The sequence below is a fragment of the Anas platyrhynchos genome, chromosome 4 (genome assembly GCF_047663525.1).
Source record: "Anas platyrhynchos isolate ZD024472 breed Pekin duck chromosome 4, IASCAAS_PekinDuck_T2T, whole genome shotgun sequence".
Taxonomy (NCBI): Eukaryota; Metazoa; Chordata; class Aves; order Anseriformes; family Anatidae; genus Anas; species Anas platyrhynchos.
In genome coordinates, this window is record NC_092590.1 from 56,621,731 (window position 1) to 56,640,250 (window position 18,520).

Consider the following 18,520-nt stretch of genomic DNA (forward strand, 5'->3'; position numbering starts at 1 on the left):
ATCGATGAGGCAACGGAAAGGTGCTGTGTGCAGATACATTCTGTCTTAAAATGTTCATGGTATTGAAGCCAAGTGCATTTTGCACTTCTAATGAAGAAAAGTTCAGCACACTTAGCATCTCCAACCTGGAGTTTGATATGTAGTCCCACAGCATACAGAAGCTTTCCAGCAAATTCGTGTGACTTCTTTGTTTATTTGGGCTGAAAACTCTATCAAAAGACCACTGCTTCTGAAACAACTCCCCCAACTTTGCCAAAGTTTCACGACAGGCTTTCAGCTCTTATTAACAGGAACACTTGCTTTACAAATCTAAACCTAGACAGAGTTGCATATCATTATCAGATTACACACAGACAGAAGAAATAAAAGTTCCCCCCAAACAGGCTACATTTCAGAAATCAAGATATTACTTAGAGTATTTAATTAAAAAAGTATTGTTTGAAATACATTCAGAGACAACTTTTTGTTCATAAGATGACTGGCTTTTTTTTGGTCCTTCAAGGGTAGACATGCTTCCCTTCCATAACAAGATACTACATCCAAGAATATGCAGAATGGATCTTAATAAAAGCAGAAGCCTTTTAGTCTGCATTCTCAGATATTTGGTCCTAAAAATCCTTACTTCTTAAATAATGCATTTCTAAGACTGCCAAAAAAACCCACTATGGTAGTAATTTTTCTATTTTACTCGGTCTTTCGCTGAAGATTATTTTTTTCTGGTTGAAAGAAGTGTTTTTCAAGAGCATTGACCAGTTCATCTAGTTCCTTCTTCAATTGCTCGACGTCACTAAAAAAAGAAAGCCACACAAACACAGAAAACACTGTCAGAGTAGAGAAGTTAAAAAGAACATTTACAGCCTAATATATTGTTTTAGACAAATATTTCCTATCAATGATAAAAGTATATATACTCGAGTTCTTAAGGAGTACTATTCAATAATGAAGAGCCCTTTCCCCACCAAAGCAATGCAGAAAAGCCACTCAGCCCCTATTGCACAGCATTTACCCCTGTAAGGGACAATACCTGTTTCCAGGAGGTGCACAAAGTTCAGAATAGTACTTGATTTTGGGTTCTGTCCCACTGGTTCGCATCGTGGCCACTCCTCCATTAGCAAAAGTGAATGTAATCATTTGGCTACTTTTACTAGTAGGAAGTATCTAGAAATAGTAAGAAGAATATATTTATATATATGTAACATTTAGAAGGGGACTATAATGACTTCAAAACAAACTCCATGACCTGATGTCATATGACTAATGCATCAGCTAAAAGTAAGTTTTGTTCCATTTCCTTTAACATTGTGGTCTCGTGACCACAACAGGCAAATGACAGCTTTACCCTCAATCTGCTGGTAAAACTGCTGCTAAATATCACTGCTGGGTAGCTTATTTCAACTCTAGTCAACATTTTGGCTGTGAACAGGAGTTTCTTTATGAGGAGCTTCCCCAGGAGGAAGAAGAAACATGGCTCATGGAAGACTAAGGAACCCCAACCTGCATCTCAGTAGACCATCTTGCTTACACTTTTTACACAAATTAACAGAAGATTGCTGCTGCAGCACTATAGCAAGATCCTCCTTCCTCCCTCTACAGAGTGCCACCTTGGAGGGCAGAGAAAGAGGGGAAATGGGGAGAGAGAAGAGGACGAAAAAGAAAAGGAAAACAGAAATCAACCTTGATTTACTCCCCATTGAAACAAAACAATCATCCCAAACGCAACTCATCTTAGACTCAACATTGAACATAACATGTTCTAGAGTATTTCTCCAGAGAGTATTTTTACATGTGTTTCCACATACATATACGTGATTGTGTGTAACAAAAATGTACTTACAGCTTTTTGATCTGGCTGGCTGCTGTCATACCCAGTAGTTAGATCTCTTATTCCAGAAACTTTAAATCTACCACAAGATTTTGGGTATGTGTTTTCTCCATCGTAATTCCTGAGGTTGTCAAAAAGCTGTTGAATCACTTTAGGATCATGACAGATGAAATACGAAGCTTTGGTAATATGGAGGCCATATCTGTGAAGACATGATACTAATGAATTGAAAAAGTAAAGTTCCTGTTAGAGTTATACACCACACACATTATACAACCCTCTATAAAGCAAGAATCTATACTCACGGTCACCCAACTGTAGCATAACTTCACCCTGTTACACTTTTTAAGAGGCTTTGACACCTTAATTGCCCTATTTTAAACACTTTCTCTCTTAAAGGTCTCTGCACAGAAATTTTCTTAATGATTGGAAATGAGAAAGTTTACTTTGAAATCAGAAGGAAAAAAAATGATGCCATTATTGCCTTGTGAAGTTCTAAACACCACAGGAAGAGAAACAAATGTGTCTAAATAGGTCCCTTGACTGGATGCTAGCTGATCTCTTCTGAGTAAAAGTAATTTCAGGCCTTTTTCCAAGCAAACTGCAGAGGCTGCTTTCCCATTAAAGTCTTTCTGTTGAACTAAACTGTTCCCGAACATCACCTCTTTACATTACCCATTTGCTGCCAGATAGTATAATGCAGAATCTGCATCAAAAACAAGTAGCCTGATAATATAGACTTTTCAAAACAGCACGTTATTGGAAAGCATACAAGCCTGGGCTGCTTCTTTAAGTGAACTTTTCCTAAAGATGAACAGTTAATGAGCATCCTTGGTGCTAGGGAAAATCTGAAGGGCAGAAGCTTTCGCTAACACTAGGATGCTCATGCTAGAAACTGGGAAAGCTTCTAAAGTAGCAACACATTTATACCTAAATGGAAATCTTGAATATCAATAGTTGTTAAATCAGTCTTGAGAATCCAGCAAGGGAATTAAAAAAGCCTATCCTACATTTGAAAGAAGTAACGAACCTGTTAGGACTGTGTCCTTTTCCTGATCTACCTTGGCTTTGGGATGAGGTAACAATGAGAACAGATCCCCGTACTATACCTCCAAAATACAGAGTAGAGTTTCTTCTGCTTCAACAGCAGTTCACAAGACAATCCTGACCAGGAGAAAAAGAAGTAAAGGAGTAGAAAAGTGGAACACTATACTAGCCACAAAAGCAAGCAAACAAAAATAACCGCAAAGCAAGACAAGAAAAGTCCCACAGTTACCAAGCACCTGTTAAGACGACAGACTTGTTTTCTTCCTTAGATCTGTAGCTTTCCCATGAATGGTGGCCATGTGCATTGACACGAACAGCCTTACTCTGAGGTGCACCTACAGGCTGCTTTTATGCTAAAGAAGCTATGACCTTCAGAGGCCTCTTCAGTGGCTATTAACACAGCAGCACTGTGGCATTGCTAAGTTCCACTCAGCTAAATTTTGTGATTTTGAAGGCAAGCCGAAGCAGGTGTTTGTTTACCAAAAGAGCATTTAAAAGAGCACTTCAGAGTGTTCTCCAGGAACTAGCAGTTAAGGAAACTCTCAACTCAGATACTGTATGTGCAGCTCTAGGCATGATTTTCTTTTCCATGTGTTTGTCCTACTGTTTCATGAATGCACCTAAACTACCATGTACAACAGCTGATAAATTCCACAATTTATGCGTTGGTTTTGCCACCTGATTCCTTCTTAAATGGTTGATAAAATAAGCTTGTCTAGTACTGCACACAAAGGAGAGCTCTGAGGACTGGTGAAACAAGCAGCACCAAGGCTGGAGTTTTCCATGAATCTTTCTTCAGGTTCCACCACAGCTTTGTTAGTGATGCTACCAGACATGAAGAGGTGGAAAATATCCACCAGCCTATGCTGCTCCTTCAGCACAAACAACTACAAACCCCAAACCCTCATAAGAAACATGCCCTGCCCCATGAAGTCCAATAACTATCTCAGCTACTGATTTCTGCAGGTCCTAGAATATGTTAAAAGAAAAACAAGAAGTAGCACTTAATACTGAAAGCTCTCAGAGGGACATCCAGCTGGATACAACAAATAGAATCAGTTATAGAACTTCAGCTGAATCAGCTCAAATATCAGTATTCAGGAGCAGAAAGACAAACCAACGCATACCATTGATCCAAAAATGAAAGCCAGAATGATATAGTATAGCTATAGCGCCATCTAGAATTAATTTAATTACCAATAGCCCTGCAAGCAGGACAGAAACAAGCTGGCTTCAATGAGTAATATAAATATGCCAGAGCTACCTAGGCACACTCTGCCATTAATGCTTTTGTACATTTAGTATGTTTAAGCAGCAAGAAGCACTGTGAGCTCCACAATGAAACAATACTGCTGGGAAAAACAAAAGTAGACAAAAAACTCCAGTCTTATGTACAAGAAAGCCCACGAGCAGAACTTCTCAAACAGAGGAAAGCCTTCAGAAAGACAAACAAAAATGCTATGAAAAAATCTCATTAACAGATTAAGAATTAAAAAAGCGATTCTATTCTTTTAATACCTTAAAATGACATAAAAACAAGTCATATGTGTATTCATACCCACGAAATAGGAGAGCTTTCTAGATCACTGTTACCATACTCTTGTACTTCTATTTCTTCATGTACCGTATGTTACTGTCAGGTCCTATTAACCAATGTATGTGGAATGGAGAAAATCTGATTATTAGACAATTATAAACAAACTCACTCATCATAGACTGCTTTCAGCTGCTGAGACAAAGACATATTCCTGGTTGCCAAAAAACTAGCCATCTCTGCAGTTATAACAGCAGCGCTGACACCATCTTTGTCCAGAACAGCAGGACAGCACATATATCCTAAACAAAGGAAAATTTAATGTGTATTATTTACATATTTGATTTTTATAAGAAAAGTAGATAGTATGGAATAGAAGAGTAGCACCGGTGGAAGAGGGGAACGTAAGAATGGACATTGTTCAAAGGAGAAATGTGTATTGCCATACTACACACATTTTAGAATTAAACCAAAAATATTTTCAGCATAGCCTAGGATTTGAAAATTATTTACCTTCTAATCAACATTAATTTCAATAATCAAAGTATTTAATGAATTTTCAGCACTTATTTGTATCTTATCTGTGCCATGTGCTCCTGAGTACTTTTGGAACTCTCATAAAAAGAAACACACACTTTAGGAAAAATACAAGCATGGCATTTTCTCTTAAATGTGAGTATCCTTACATAGTAGCATACGTTAACACTGGTAATTATCCACGAGGTAGTCACATTTCCTCTGGTTTTCAGGCACTGAGATACTCAAGAAATTGTACTACAGCTTTACAATCTCTGTCTTACATACTAATAACTTTTCCCCATGTCTTTCCAGTTTACAAGTATTGTTTGGAGGAGCTTTTACTTTATGCTGTTCATGTTTAAACTTAAGTGTCAGCTACACATACTCAACTTGACATTTAAAGAAATGTGTTTTTTTGGTTTATTTTGTGTTTAAATAGCTTGTAGGGAATTTGCAGCCCAAGTCTACATGGCCATTACTGAAAATATATCCACCTAGCTTGCATCACCATACTTGGTGCTAAACAGAGATGAGGATTGCATACTAGTAATATCAATCAGCCAAATGGATGATGTCAATTACTCCTATTAAGTTGAGGCCATTTGGCTACACAACTATATTTGGCAGTAGTCCACTTTCACTATTTTACAGGATTCTACAACGCAATATTCTCATACCTATAGCCTCTTCAAACGCAAAAAGAACAGCTTTTCCCTGATCCATGAGCTGTTTGGCACGGTTCCCCATCCACTTAAAACCTGTCAGTGTTTCCTACAGCAGTGAGGATGAAAAAAAACACATTAAGAATAAAAGCAACGTTTGACAGAGATAGAGGACACAAAACACTATGTAGGAAAGCAAATAAAAGGATATAGAATAAACCTGTAACAGCTTACCTCAAAGTGAAAACCTTCCTTTAGTGCAATTGCTCTCAGAATTTTGGAAGATACTGTACTAGATAACATGTAGACATCTTTAATGGCACAAGCATCCCTATTCTGATTTTTCCAGCAAGTGAAGATCCACCACCCCAAAAGAGCTCCCAGTTCATTTCCAGAAAACACCTTCCATTCACCACTGGAGGAAAAAAGAAAAAAAAAAAGAAGAAAGTATATGAATTCAAAGGACAGTACTGGAAAAAAAAATCTAGTGGTTCTTTCATACATGAATACTAGCAAATAAACCCACCACATTTGAATTCCAAATGACAGTAACAAGGCATTTTGTATCCATTAAGAAAAAAAAATCTTCCCCTAAGAATCCTGAAGTTATATTACTCCTCAGTCATATTTACCAGCTTAAGAATTTATCCAAAGATGAAAGTGAAATTTCCAGCATATTTTAAATTAAAAAAAAAAAAAGAAAAAAAAAGACAAAAAAAAAGCCAGTAGATACAGATCACAAAAATCAATGGCACAGATGTGAAAATAAATACAATTCTCAAACAATCAGTAGTTTTGGTCAACTTGGTAACAAATACATCAATCTATCATTAAGGAAAAGTGGAAACAGAAATCAAGTAGTTCAAAAATATATAAATTAAAACTGACCCATTGTTAGAACAAGAAAAATTGAAGAAAAAAAAAAAAGGAAAAAACAGATGTCAGAATAACAAAAATGCCAATCATGAAAGGGGACAGAGAAACTGTCAAATTGGCAAAAATGAACACCTACAGAAACAGCACCTGTTGTGAAAGAGAAGCAGAGTCGGTCTCCTGCATTTATTGATGCCATCAGGCACTAAGGAATGCATGGTAACAATCAGCTTAAAAGAGCGTGAGAGAATGTTCTCTAGCAGGAGTGTGTGTCAAAGCAGACATACAAATACTATGGAAGCCTATATTTGTATCTGATTAGTGTACAAAAAGCTGCAGTGGAATTTGGAAACGATGCAGGACCAAAAGTTAGGTGACAATTAAGGCTGGCTAAACAATTAGCAAAGAAGCAGCAGAACAAAAGCACCATACTCTCAATGATGGTAATTACAGTAAACTAAAAACACCCTCCGAGACTCTGGTAGCTATGTTATTAGACAAATGAAAAAAAATGCAAAAGAAAAACTGCCATCTTTGAAGGTGGTACCAGATGAAAACACGTTATCTGGTGAGCAAAATGGATACTTGCACTGTCTCCTTCTGCTGGGCTTTTGGAATTCGTGGATGACAAATATTACAGCCTGAAATCAGTTATGCAATCAGTGAAGATATCTTTCAAGAAACCATTTCATGTTTTGGGTACCAAGGACTGTTGCCATGATTTTATATCTCTCTCTCATGTGTTAAAAAGCATGAGTTCATTCATACTACATATTTTTGTGTCTCAGTCCAAAAAACAAAAACAAAACTATTCTATCTTCCTCTGAAACACAGGTAGTCCGAATACCTCAAATCTGTCGGACCTTTAAGTCCAAAATGGTTTGCATTTGTTACTATACCTTTCCTGTTTCTCAGCCACTGCAAGTCGATCAGCATCTGGATCATTTGCTAGAACAATTTTTGCCCCATCTTTTTCAGCCAAAGCAAAAGATAATGTCTGGAAACAGTGATAAGCAACATCAGAGAAGCATTAATACTCCCAAATAATATTTTTGCTTTCTTTACAGACTTTAAATAAACTTTGCTGGTTTATTTAATCTCAAACACCCAAAGTCATGATGTGTGTCTACAAACAAACAAAACAAAAACCACTATCCCAACCACTTCATTTACATTTAACCAACTCACAGGCTATAAGCCTGGAAACAGTTGAGCATGAGCAGGATATTTAATTTCACCAACATCATTCCACTTTTGTAGCCTGATTCAAAAGCTAGATATATTCAATAGGGTCTTTAATAATAAAATGATCATACTTGTATCAGAAATTCCAGCCTCCTAATGATCAGGATTGCCACTGAGGTTTGGGAACAATTTAGTCTTTGTATTTCAGATGTAAACTAGAAACTTTCCCAAATTGACGGTGAAGATCTTTACTTTCTATTTATTAATTTTTAAAAAGAACTGTATTACTTTGCTTTGCATGCAGATGATGCACATTCTGATAGAGAGAACAAAATACAGTTTAAAGTTATAGCTAATTATTACCTGACTGGTTCAAAGAGTTATGAATTTTAATGAAATGATACAAACAAAATCCTCAATAAATGTTAAGATCTAAAAACAGAAGTAAAATAATCTTTTAACCAATATTTATAGCCATGACTGTTGGCAGAAAGGAAACAGCCAAGTTGCTTGACACATTTTGTAACTATAAAGATATATATATATTTATAAATATTGATAAGTAATAAATATATATATTTACCAGAACACCTTTGCCTTCTTCAGGATTTGGATACTTCACTGTAGGAAATTCTGGATCAGGATCCTTCTGCTCCGGAACAGCAAAAGGAGGTCTAAGGTCAAATGCCTCAAAGGCCAACTGCACAAATTTATGACCTACACCATGCACAGAAGTATGAACAAATTTCAAGTTTGTTTCCTTGTTGATATTCCTGAAATAAAACAGATTAAACTTGAATATGGCAGGATATTCTACAGGAAAATTCACTATGTTTGGGAACTGATGTGACTCGTTATTCTGTAGCACTGTTAACATGAAAAACTAAAGGAGATTGCTTTTTAGAAGTAATGACTTCAAAATTGGTTTAGCCACATTTTTTAGCTCTGCGAGTTACTGGAAATATCTAATGTTCTGGTACACGGAAACCACTGGAATAAGACAGTACGCTCTATACACCTCAAAGGAGGAGAGTGGAAAACAAATACAACTGACTAGTAAGACTCTACATTCCCAACTCTGGCATTTAAGCCATCTCCAAAGAACAGTGAACCTACTGGAGCATGTCTCATTTGAACTCATTCGTTTTTATAAGTTACATTGCTAAAAATGTGAGACACGTAAAGGCATTCAAACTCCTGGGACATTTACCTCCTATTCGGTAGAAAAAAAAAAAAAGAACATTATTTCTCATACAGGCCTATCTTTCTAGTAACATTGACTGAGATTTTAGCACCAGTTACTGGTGACTACTGGTAGTTAAAATTTTGATGCAAGTAGGCAGATTAACAGGCTGTTGCTTATCTAACACACAAATTGATTCTACCTGATAATCTCGAAGAGAAACATCCACTTCATTTCGTTAGGTGAAGTTTATGCTGAGCAAGTGACAGCAATACACTGGTGCAAGGCTTCCGAGGTTACCAGGAGCACATGCAAGGCTAGAATTATAGAGCGAGATCGTCTGTCAAAACTGTCTGAAAAGCCTGGTTCACCTTCTCTCTTAACAGCTCATTTTAAGGCCGTGATTCAACAACATTAAATTAGATAGTCAGTGCCAACTCTTAGCTTGCCTCTAGCTACACAGAATAGTCCCAATCTTCCAGCAGCATTTGGCTGATGCATGGCCACACTAGTCCAGGGAGATAATATAATCAGAAACTAGCTTTTGCGGGGTTAGATTTCTGCCAGAACAACTTTATTAACTGGCTTGCTATGTTACCACACCGCTGCCAGAACTACTGCAAAAGATCACAGGAATGCACAGACAGAACTGGAAAACACAACAGAATTGTGGCTGCCCTGAGTTTGATCGATTTAAATTGCCATGCTGACATACCAGCTGGAAAATCCTGTACCTTAGCAGAGTTAACACCAGTTACCTGTGAAAGCACTGTTTCTGTATGTCTTTGAAATATTCCTTATTGACAGTGGCATACGGATCATGAAGTAGCACGCTGCTGTCAATTAGTTTATCATCCCAAGCCTGAGGCCACGGTTCTTGATTCTCCTCAATAGCCTGAGAAATTCCTTTGTCGTGAGGGGAAATGATCTGAGCACCATTTTCCCAGTAAACCTAAATGATAAATGTGGTAAGAGAGTATTTTGGTCATTAATAATGTAGTATTAATAATGTAGGACAGCTTTGCAAATTTTTGTTGGCCAAGACGTATTTGATAGGATATTACAGTAAATTCAACTGAAGTATACCCAGAATATTTTTCTGTTCATATTCTCAGTGTTTCCTTTCAAACACCAGTTTTGTTCTACAAAAAAAAAAGCTATTAAATTTTTATCAGAGTATGCTGAAATACATAATGAACCACAAAACAAGGCTCAGCTCATTTACTGAGAAGACTCAAATATCAGTCTGGCTGCTAGCCTTGGAATTGATGATATTGAATTCCCCATGATATTTCAGATACTTTCCACATGATTCTTAGATATAATCGTTATATATAAAAAGAATTATTTGGAAAAAGTAAGTGTCAACAAAATGCATTTATCACAAAAAACGTTAAAGAGAAAGGCATAAAACCCCTGTAGCTGCCTACAGCAGCAGCCTTGCCACAATAGCATGCATAAATTCAACTAAGCTTCAAGATGTTCATTACTTTAGTCCTCTGTTGTTGATTTTTAGTCGCCCACACATCCAACAGCAGGTTTTACGTTTTATGTATAAACAGAATTATGTTTTAATTTTTGGCAGTTGTTGGCATAGTTCCTCTTACTGATGGTTTACAAACCGCAGATTTAAAGAAAGATACCTAACAGCATCTGGGTCATGCATACATGTAGCTCAAATAACAAAAAACATCAGCAAAAATGAAGTTAATTTAAAAAGTAATTGATAAAACATCCAAATGGATGTGAAAAAGCCGTCAAAAAGAATCCAGAAAATAGATCATATGGGATTACCTTGTAACCGTTATCTTGTTTTGGATTATGGGAAGCTGTAACCATAATTCCAGCACAAAGCTTCAGATGAGTTACTGTATATGGCTGTAACAAGAAAAGGTTAATTGAAGTAGAATATGAAAAATATTATAGGAGGTTTTATTCCCATTCTTATGAGAATACTTCCATACTGCTAAATAAAAACATCAGGATATGATTCCTACAGACTGACTCCCTAAATTAGAAGCCAAGCAGTACTTGATCCACTATGCCCTGTGTGGTACAACCTTAGTCCTTGTCACTTCTTGTGCATCTTTCCATTAATATATATTTACCACTGCTTCAGATACTTTGTGGCTCACTAAAGGAGTGTTTTGATAGAGGGAAGCTGAATGCATGTGTTGCCTGCTGCAGAATGACTTGAGATACCTCAGGTCTGTAAGAGTGTAACGTCTGTTGGGGTCATGACAGAACTTCATGTACAGCAAAGAGAATGAAAACTGCAGCATTCTCATCCATACCTTCTTTTGAGAGCAGTTCTTTGAGCAACTACTCCATCATGGTGTAGAAGAGAATTGTTCTGGAGAGAGCTATTCTAAATTAATCCAAAATGGATGGAGTGAATAACAGAACTAAAGCATTATATGTGACCAAAGGTCCAGTTGGAATTCACTTCTATTTAATTTCTATTTAATAGCAAATAAAATCAACTGTAGTTCTTGCAACGCTGCTTTGAGCTGCTCCACAAAGAAGAATCTGGCATTGTATCTACCAAAATTTAAATCAATACAAGAATGATACATACAAAGTCTTCAACCCTCTAGCTCTGCAGCTTTCACTGGAACAACTGTTATCAGAGGAGAAACTGTTACATGTAGTGTAACAGTAAGTTTTTCTCTTTATTGTTCTAGAGCACTGATCCTAAGCGTAACATACACCTACATGTCTAATTTCCACCTAGGTGGTGTACATTCAGACACATTCAGTAACTCCTGGCATAACATTAATGCACTCTTAACAACCTGTATTTTCAGAAAGCTACCATAGATTCAATATCCCAAAAAAGAAAAAAGAAAATCACGAACTAAACTTCAAAGTTTCAGAAGTTTCAAACTTCTTAGCTTCGGTCAGATTTCAGACTCCCCTAGCATCTAGCTCTGCAGCCTCCTCACGAGGGGAGCGGAGGGGCAGGCGCTGAGCTCTGCTCTCTGGGGACAGTGACAGGACCCGAGGGAACAGCATGGAGCTGGGACAAGGAAGGGTCAGGCTTGGGGTTAGGTTCTGCACCCAGAGGTGGCCGGGCACTGGGACAGGCTCCCAGGGCAGTGGTCACGGCACTGAGCCTGTTGGAGTTCAAGAAGCATTTGGATAATGTTCTCAAATATCTAGTCTGATTTTTGGGTGGTCCTGTATGGGGCCAGGAGTTGGACTCAATGATCCTTGAGAGTCCCTTCCAACTTGGGATATTCTATTATTCTATTAAACTAGAAACTATGAGATGTTTTCTACAAAAAATATTTCTGAAAGCGTGAACGAATACAAACATGGCCCACTGTCATAGGTATTCTACTAAGTTTCTTCAGTCTACGGCTGTGGATGTTGCAAACCAAATCTAGCTAAACAAGCATAAAACAAACTGTAGTTAGAGTTTAAGAAGTCAAAAGCGGTTTGTCTAGTTTTCCTTAATGTGTTAATTTTTTATATCTCACAGAATTTGTATGTATATAAATATGTTATAGAAAAACCTACCACAAAAGGAGTTGGTGTTATATCAGAGAACAGATAAACTGGAACTCCCTGGCTGATGAAGGTATTAGCAGCAAGTCTTGCAAACCTATTAACAAGAACAAAAAATGTGAAAATTTATTCCTTTTCTCACCAATTAATTTCCTAGAATTCACATTTTTTTCTCCCTCTACTCCAATTAAGAAATAAAATAAATCCAAATATTATACACAATTCAAATGTTTTCACTCCCTATACCCAATGGACAAAACACAACTATAAGAACTGCTTTGGTATTAAGTAAACAAAAAAATATTCTAAAACCTTGAATTAATTCATTCCAGAGAAAGAGAAAATATTGTCTAAATGGTTATAAGGCCATAACAAATCGTGTAAGACATCTGCAAAATACTTAATACCTAAAAAGTACCTTTTGCTACTACCTCCACTTGAAAGATGGGCACGAGCATCAAAACCAATCACAACTCCTCTCTTTTTCAGGTCACTGAAATTCTTTTCAAGGTATCTGCAAAATCCCTGAAGACAACAACAAATCCACTTCATTAGTATAATCGTAATATTTAATATATCATTGTATTAAGATGATCACTAAGATGCTGACGTCTTAGAGAGGTAAGCATACACCATCTCACTGAACTGCACTGCCATTCAATTCATCTAGGACCAACAAACACCGGCACCAAACCCCTTCAAATCAATATAATGCCATTTGCCAGCATTTAAGCACTTTTCCAGAAATGAGAACCAACTGCAGAACAAAACACTTAACACGATTAGTCTGAACTGCAGATTTTGAGAAATGATTTAGTTCACTTCCTCATCTGAGACCTGAAAGAACTGGCCAACATTTCACTTTCTGAATTGTATCTCATCCTTGATAACGACACCTGTTTAGGGCACCAGCAGTCCATGCAGCAGCAATTTCAAGGACTAATCTGCTTTAGTACCTACATGCATGCATACATACGCACTGCACTTACGTAAATTTACATGCAACATGCACGGTGTTTAGCTGAATGCTGGCTACCTTCTTTTTTATTGTTTTGTTTTGTAGTTGTTATGCCAGGATTAATTCATCCTTAGCTTAACTAGCTGTGTATGAATTTATTTGCAAATCAAATATGGAAGATAACTTATTTTATCAGCTTAAGAGCTTCACTCTGCATATTTTTGGCGATCAGCACTAAAAAATGATTTAAATGACTTCTGAAAATTGAGAGAACAGTAAAAAAACAAACAAAAAACTTGTACTTCCACAGAATGACCATTTGCTTGTTGTGAGGCCCTTCCATTCCTACATCCACCCAGCTAAACGAGATAATATGATGAACACAATACCTGTGTTGTCTGGATAATAGTCAAGTCATTCATGTGAGAAATTCCTGCTCCCATGGCAGCCCTGAGCCCTGCTGTGCCAAATTCCATCCGCAAGCCAAAGCATTTCTGTAGTTCTTCGACATTTCCTTCAGCAACCAGTTGCTTCACTATTGCAGAAGTTTTTGGATTCTGTAGGTAAAAAACAAACAAACAAAAAACATTTTTAAAATATCTGAATTTCGTGGGATTTGTTTTCAAACACCTTTAAGCTTCTTAACAGAACCGACATTCTTCCCCATGTTCTCTATTGGATTACTTCAGTATTACAACAGCACACCATCTCTGGAACCCTGGAACTTTTGCAGCATATTCTGGATTTAAAGTCAGTACAATTTCAACTACTCCGTACTTAGCTTTATCTCCTTAAGTAAACATGCTGCTTTGGCAGCAGCATATATATCAATTAGGAAAGTGAAAAGATTTCCAAGATGTCAAATGTAAGTTTTTCTTGTTTTAAAACAAACCCCAGCCTTTGCAGTTCAGAGAATTTTTGTCATCAGAACACAATTACTCTAAAACTAGCAGAGAATAAGATAGGTTCATGACTAAAAAATATGACTAAGCAATATTACTTCCACAGTGCTGTGAGTTAAAAACAACCAACCAAAACAACAAAAACCACATATAGTTGTCTGAGGGTTGGTTAACAATAAAGAGCAGTAACAAAACTAAACAGACTGGTCAGAAGATAAAGGTAACAATTGACACAAAATATGTGTGTGTTTGAAAACATATGAATGGTAACACTCAAGATGAAAGCTTGACTACTAAGGCGGAATTCTTAAATACAATGACTGTACAGAGCAGTGATGTGCAGTCTCATCAGGCTTGTTATAAACAGTGAAAAGTTTCTTTTCTAAGTTTTCCTCCTTTTCTTGGTGCATTACTTGCATGATACAACTATTACCAGCTCTTTGTTTCTGGAATTAGTGAAGTTCTGTATTCCACAACACCTCAGTAACATGGGCTGTGTCAAGTTTAACATTAGTTTGACTCCCTGAAAGCTGATGAGCCGAGAGGACAGATGGCACACTCCAGCCACTAGGCAACAGCGTTATGCAAAGAGGCAGCATGCTCCACAGGTTAGTCACGGCACCATTACACACACTTCACACTGGAGTACAAAGATTATTATTTCCAAATGATCACAAGCTTTGACTTCTGGTCAACCAAATGACCTCATGAAAGTCAGACTTTACTATTTCCTGGATAACCCAGGCATGCTTAGAGCAAACGAAGCCATAGATTTTCTTCCCTGCATCTCCAGAAAGTGCTGAAGAACACACACAACAGCACTCATCTGGGTAAACTTTTATGAAAGTGCCTAAGCCTTCTGTGCATCAAACTGAGACCACAGTTTGTAACACCTAATAACCAAACCATACTTTTCTTAGACATTGTATTACGCTTACAAATTGTGGATGCCTCCTGCCCTAATCACTGATCTACATATCTGCTGCTGAAAGGCAAATGTGGTAGTTTAAATAAATACTCAAAAAGCTAACAAGGCTTTGCGTGAATAAGCAAACTGTATAATGCAGAATAAGCTGGACTCATTACGGAAAAAAGTTGTTCTTCCCAGGTGCAATAAGCAAGTATGTACCCCTGAATTACTGAATTCCAGCTTAAGAATTAGCAATTTACCAATGCAGGAATGCTGCAACTGAACCATCCTTGCAGAAGGCTCAACTCAATTCTGGTAATTAGACAGAAAAAGCTTGGTTGTGTGCCTTCAGTTCTCTGTTATTCCCCCCCGCCCCATTAGAAGCATTATAAAAACAAAAACATAATGGTAAAATTTCAGCCCAAGTCTGTTTAATACAAACACAGGACTTTTTGGACACAAGATTTTTCCAGAATTACTGTTATAATTGTTTATGGCTATATTCTCCTAAGAATCTGCTTTTTTTTTTTTTTTCTCTTTTTGAATGTACGTACTATTGTCCCCATTTTGTTTCAAGCCTTGCAGAACTCTAGGAGTATTATGATGTCAGTGTATATATTTTTGGGGAAAAAGCAACCAAAATAAACCAACTTTTTTAAAAGCAGAAGAATCTCTATAAAAGGACCCAATTGTATCTGAAGGATGAAGTGAGGTGCTGCTTTTTTCATTCTTCTTTGGTTCTCTCTTTTTTCTATTCTCAAACAAGCTGGATAAGATTTTGAGAATACTGATGTCTCTGACTACAGCGGCAGGTGTTATAATACAGAATTAATATCCATTACTGCAATTTACTTAAACATCACCTTGTTACATATGAGTTATTTATACTAAATGAAGGCCCTAGAGATGGTTCCTCAGTGTAAAAAGTCCTCTCAAGGTTTTAAAGTAGAGGGACAGCTTCTGACTAAACAAGTTTTGTTTTTATTAAAAAGAGAAGCTACCTTCTATCCATAATTTTATGTTTGATAAAAGAATGAATTACAAATATGATACTTATGTAATGAATACAGTGATGAAAAGAGCCTGGTAATATGCACAGTAATTGTTACCTCCAGTGAAGTCAGCAGGACCATTTCCATACGTAAGGGTTTGCTCTTGCAAACTATTATTTTGCAAGAAACACGCAGCTTATCATCATTAAAAATTAACTTCTCCCTTCAAATTCAAGAGCAGTCCTTCCCATGGAGTTTTTTTTTTTTTTTTATATCAGAGTAAATGGACAAGGGTTATATCAGATTAGGCTGTTGCTCAATGCAACCACTGTAGGAGCTCCCTGAGAAATGAATGACAATACCTTGATACTTTCAGCAATCTGCAACGAGGTATTGCATACTGGTCAAATATTACTGCACTCAAAGACGCAACTGTTAACAAAGAGCTAACCTTCAAAGAGGTAACGATAGTTCAAGGGATGCTGAATTTCACAAGAGTTTCACAAAATAATTGGAATAACCAATTAAAATGAATTGATTAAGCAGAAAACTGGAATATAATTAACATTAGTCAAGGAAGTTATTTTACTGAAATAAAGCACCCTTTAAAACCAAACTGTTTTCTCTAAGATCAATTAAGCTGAAAAAAAATTGACACAGAACCTGATCTAATACCCTAACAACTCTGAACAAGGGGTTAGTATGGCACTGCAGCATCATTAACAGGAATAGAGCTGTCAATCTTTAATAAAGTATCACAACAAATTGGAAGTACTTCCAATGATGGCCTTTAGAACCTGGAACTAATTTTATATATATGTGTGTGTGTGTGTACTTTATGTTTTCATTGATGGTCTTGAATAAGCAGAAGAATAACCAAACAAACAAATATGTAGGTCACACAAAACCTATACAGTATTGTACATTGATTTAAAAAAAGGTCAGCCATTGACAGCAATGTAAGTGAGACAAATAGCCAACATGTTCCACAATGAAAACTAATTTCATGTACAGAGAGAAAAAATGCAAACCACATACAGCAAATGCAGACCTGAATCTTAGTGGGAAACGCAGCAACAAGAGCTATGTAAGTGCTCCCAAAACACCCCCATGGCAAAAAGTTCCTTTAGACGTGTAGAACATAGAAATAAACAGAGGGTTTTACTTCTGCGTGCAGTACTACCCAGATCCAAACTGCGGACAGAGAGATGTTTTAAGGATTTTAAGCACCTTCCCGGGAACAGACGTACTGCGTACTCAGGCGATGGCAGAAAAAGGGAGAAAGAGGCGAGGCACCAGGCCGCCGCGGAGGTTCAGTTTCTGCGGGCAGGGTCGCCAGGCGCTGGCTGGCCCTACCACGATGCTGTCCCCTGCGTTTCCCGGTCCTTTTCGAGGCCAGCCTTTCTGGAAAGCGCGTTTGAGCAAAGGGCAGCATGGAGGCACCCGGAGGCTTTCATACTCCGAGACAGGCAACGCGGCGAGGCATCCTCCCTCCGAGGCTGCTCTGCCAGGGAGCCGGGTCCCCGCAGCAGGACGGACAGACAGACAGACAGACAGACACACACACACACAGACAGACAGACAGACAGCACCCCCGTTGCCAGATCCCCCCGAGAGCCCAGCGCCTCCCTCCCCAAGCCCCCAAGGGACCGAGTCGCCCCCTCTCCGCCCGGGGCCGGCCCGGCAGGGCGCCGGGCTCCCCTCACCTTGTCCCACTGCAGCCACTGCTCGGCCGCCCGCTTGAGCGCCGCGTCCCCGGCCATGGTGCCGCCCGGCCGCCTCAGCCTCAGCCTCAGCCTCAGCCCCAGCCCCGGCAGCCTCGGCCGCCCCGCTCCTTCCCTCTTCCGCAGCGGGGCCGGGCCGTGCCGAGCCGCCCCACCTCCGCCCCGCCCGAGGCCGGGGTCAGGGCCGCCATGTCGCGGTTCCCTCAGCCCGGCCGCGGGGCGTTCAGGGCGGCGGGGGAGGGCTGAGGGTTTTAGCGGCGCTTTCGTGCGTTGGGTGCAGAAATCGGCGGGGTCCTGCGCTTGTCTGCGAGGGCAGAGCTCCCAGCTAGAGAGCAGCCAGCCTTCCCTCGGGGAAATGCGAGCCGAGAGCTGCCTGCGCCTGCAGGCAAGGAGGGGAGCAGCCCGGGGGCTCTGCTGCCACTGCTCCCCCCCGGTGCTCGCTCCCGCACGCTCCAGAAACCGGAGTTTTGCACAAGTCGGGGTGAATCCTGCAGTGAACCGACCCACAACTGGCCTTTTTTTCCTCCTCAGTGTTTAATCTCAGACTTCGGACCACATTAAGTTCCGTTTCTCTTCTCATTGCCAGCCAGGCACCCGTAGGAAGTTGTGTATGGAAGTCACAGCACCCAGCTCTGCTGCTGCTAACAGAGACAGCGCCCAGCAGCATGGCTCCAACACAGCCCCTACCGAGATACCACC

At 38.8% G+C, this 18,520-nt stretch overlaps 1 protein-coding gene across 1 annotated transcript; it reads right to left on the bottom strand.

Moving 5' to 3' along the window:
- Positions 1 to 173: 173 nt before the first annotated feature.
- Positions 174 to 17,972, bottom strand: PGM2 (phosphoglucomutase 2). The gene is made up of 14 exons (XM_027457252.3): positions 17,804 to 17,972; positions 13,683 to 13,850; positions 12,754 to 12,860; positions 12,348 to 12,432; positions 10,620 to 10,703; positions 9,584 to 9,777; positions 8,226 to 8,415; positions 7,357 to 7,454; positions 5,819 to 5,999; positions 5,600 to 5,693; positions 4,576 to 4,705; positions 1,835 to 2,024; positions 1,025 to 1,158; positions 174 to 787 (listed from the first exon to the last, which is right to left on the bottom strand). Exons 1-14 carry the CDS (start codon positions 17,858 to 17,860, stop codon positions 685 to 687), a joined length of 1,815 nt encoding a protein of 604 aa, XP_027313053.1. The 5' UTR covers positions 17,861 to 17,972; the 3' UTR covers positions 174 to 684.
- Between the last annotated feature and the right edge of the window lie 548 nt (positions 17,973 to 18,520).

Excerpts from the sequence above, each read along its gene's own strand:
- PGM2 (XM_027457252.3), bottom strand. The coding sequence starts at position 17,860 with ATGGCCGGGGACGCGGCGCTCAAGCGGGCGGCCGAGCAGTGGCTGCAG. Across the intron at positions 13,851-17,803 it reads AGTGGCTGCAGTGGGACAAG|AATCCAAAAACTTCTGCAAT; the intron begins GTGAGGGGAGCC and ends TTTTACCTACAG. Across the intron at positions 12,433-12,753 it reads AGTGGAGGTAGTAGCAAAAG|GTTTGCAAGACTTGCTGCTA; the intron begins GTACTTTTTAGG and ends TCTTGTTAATAG.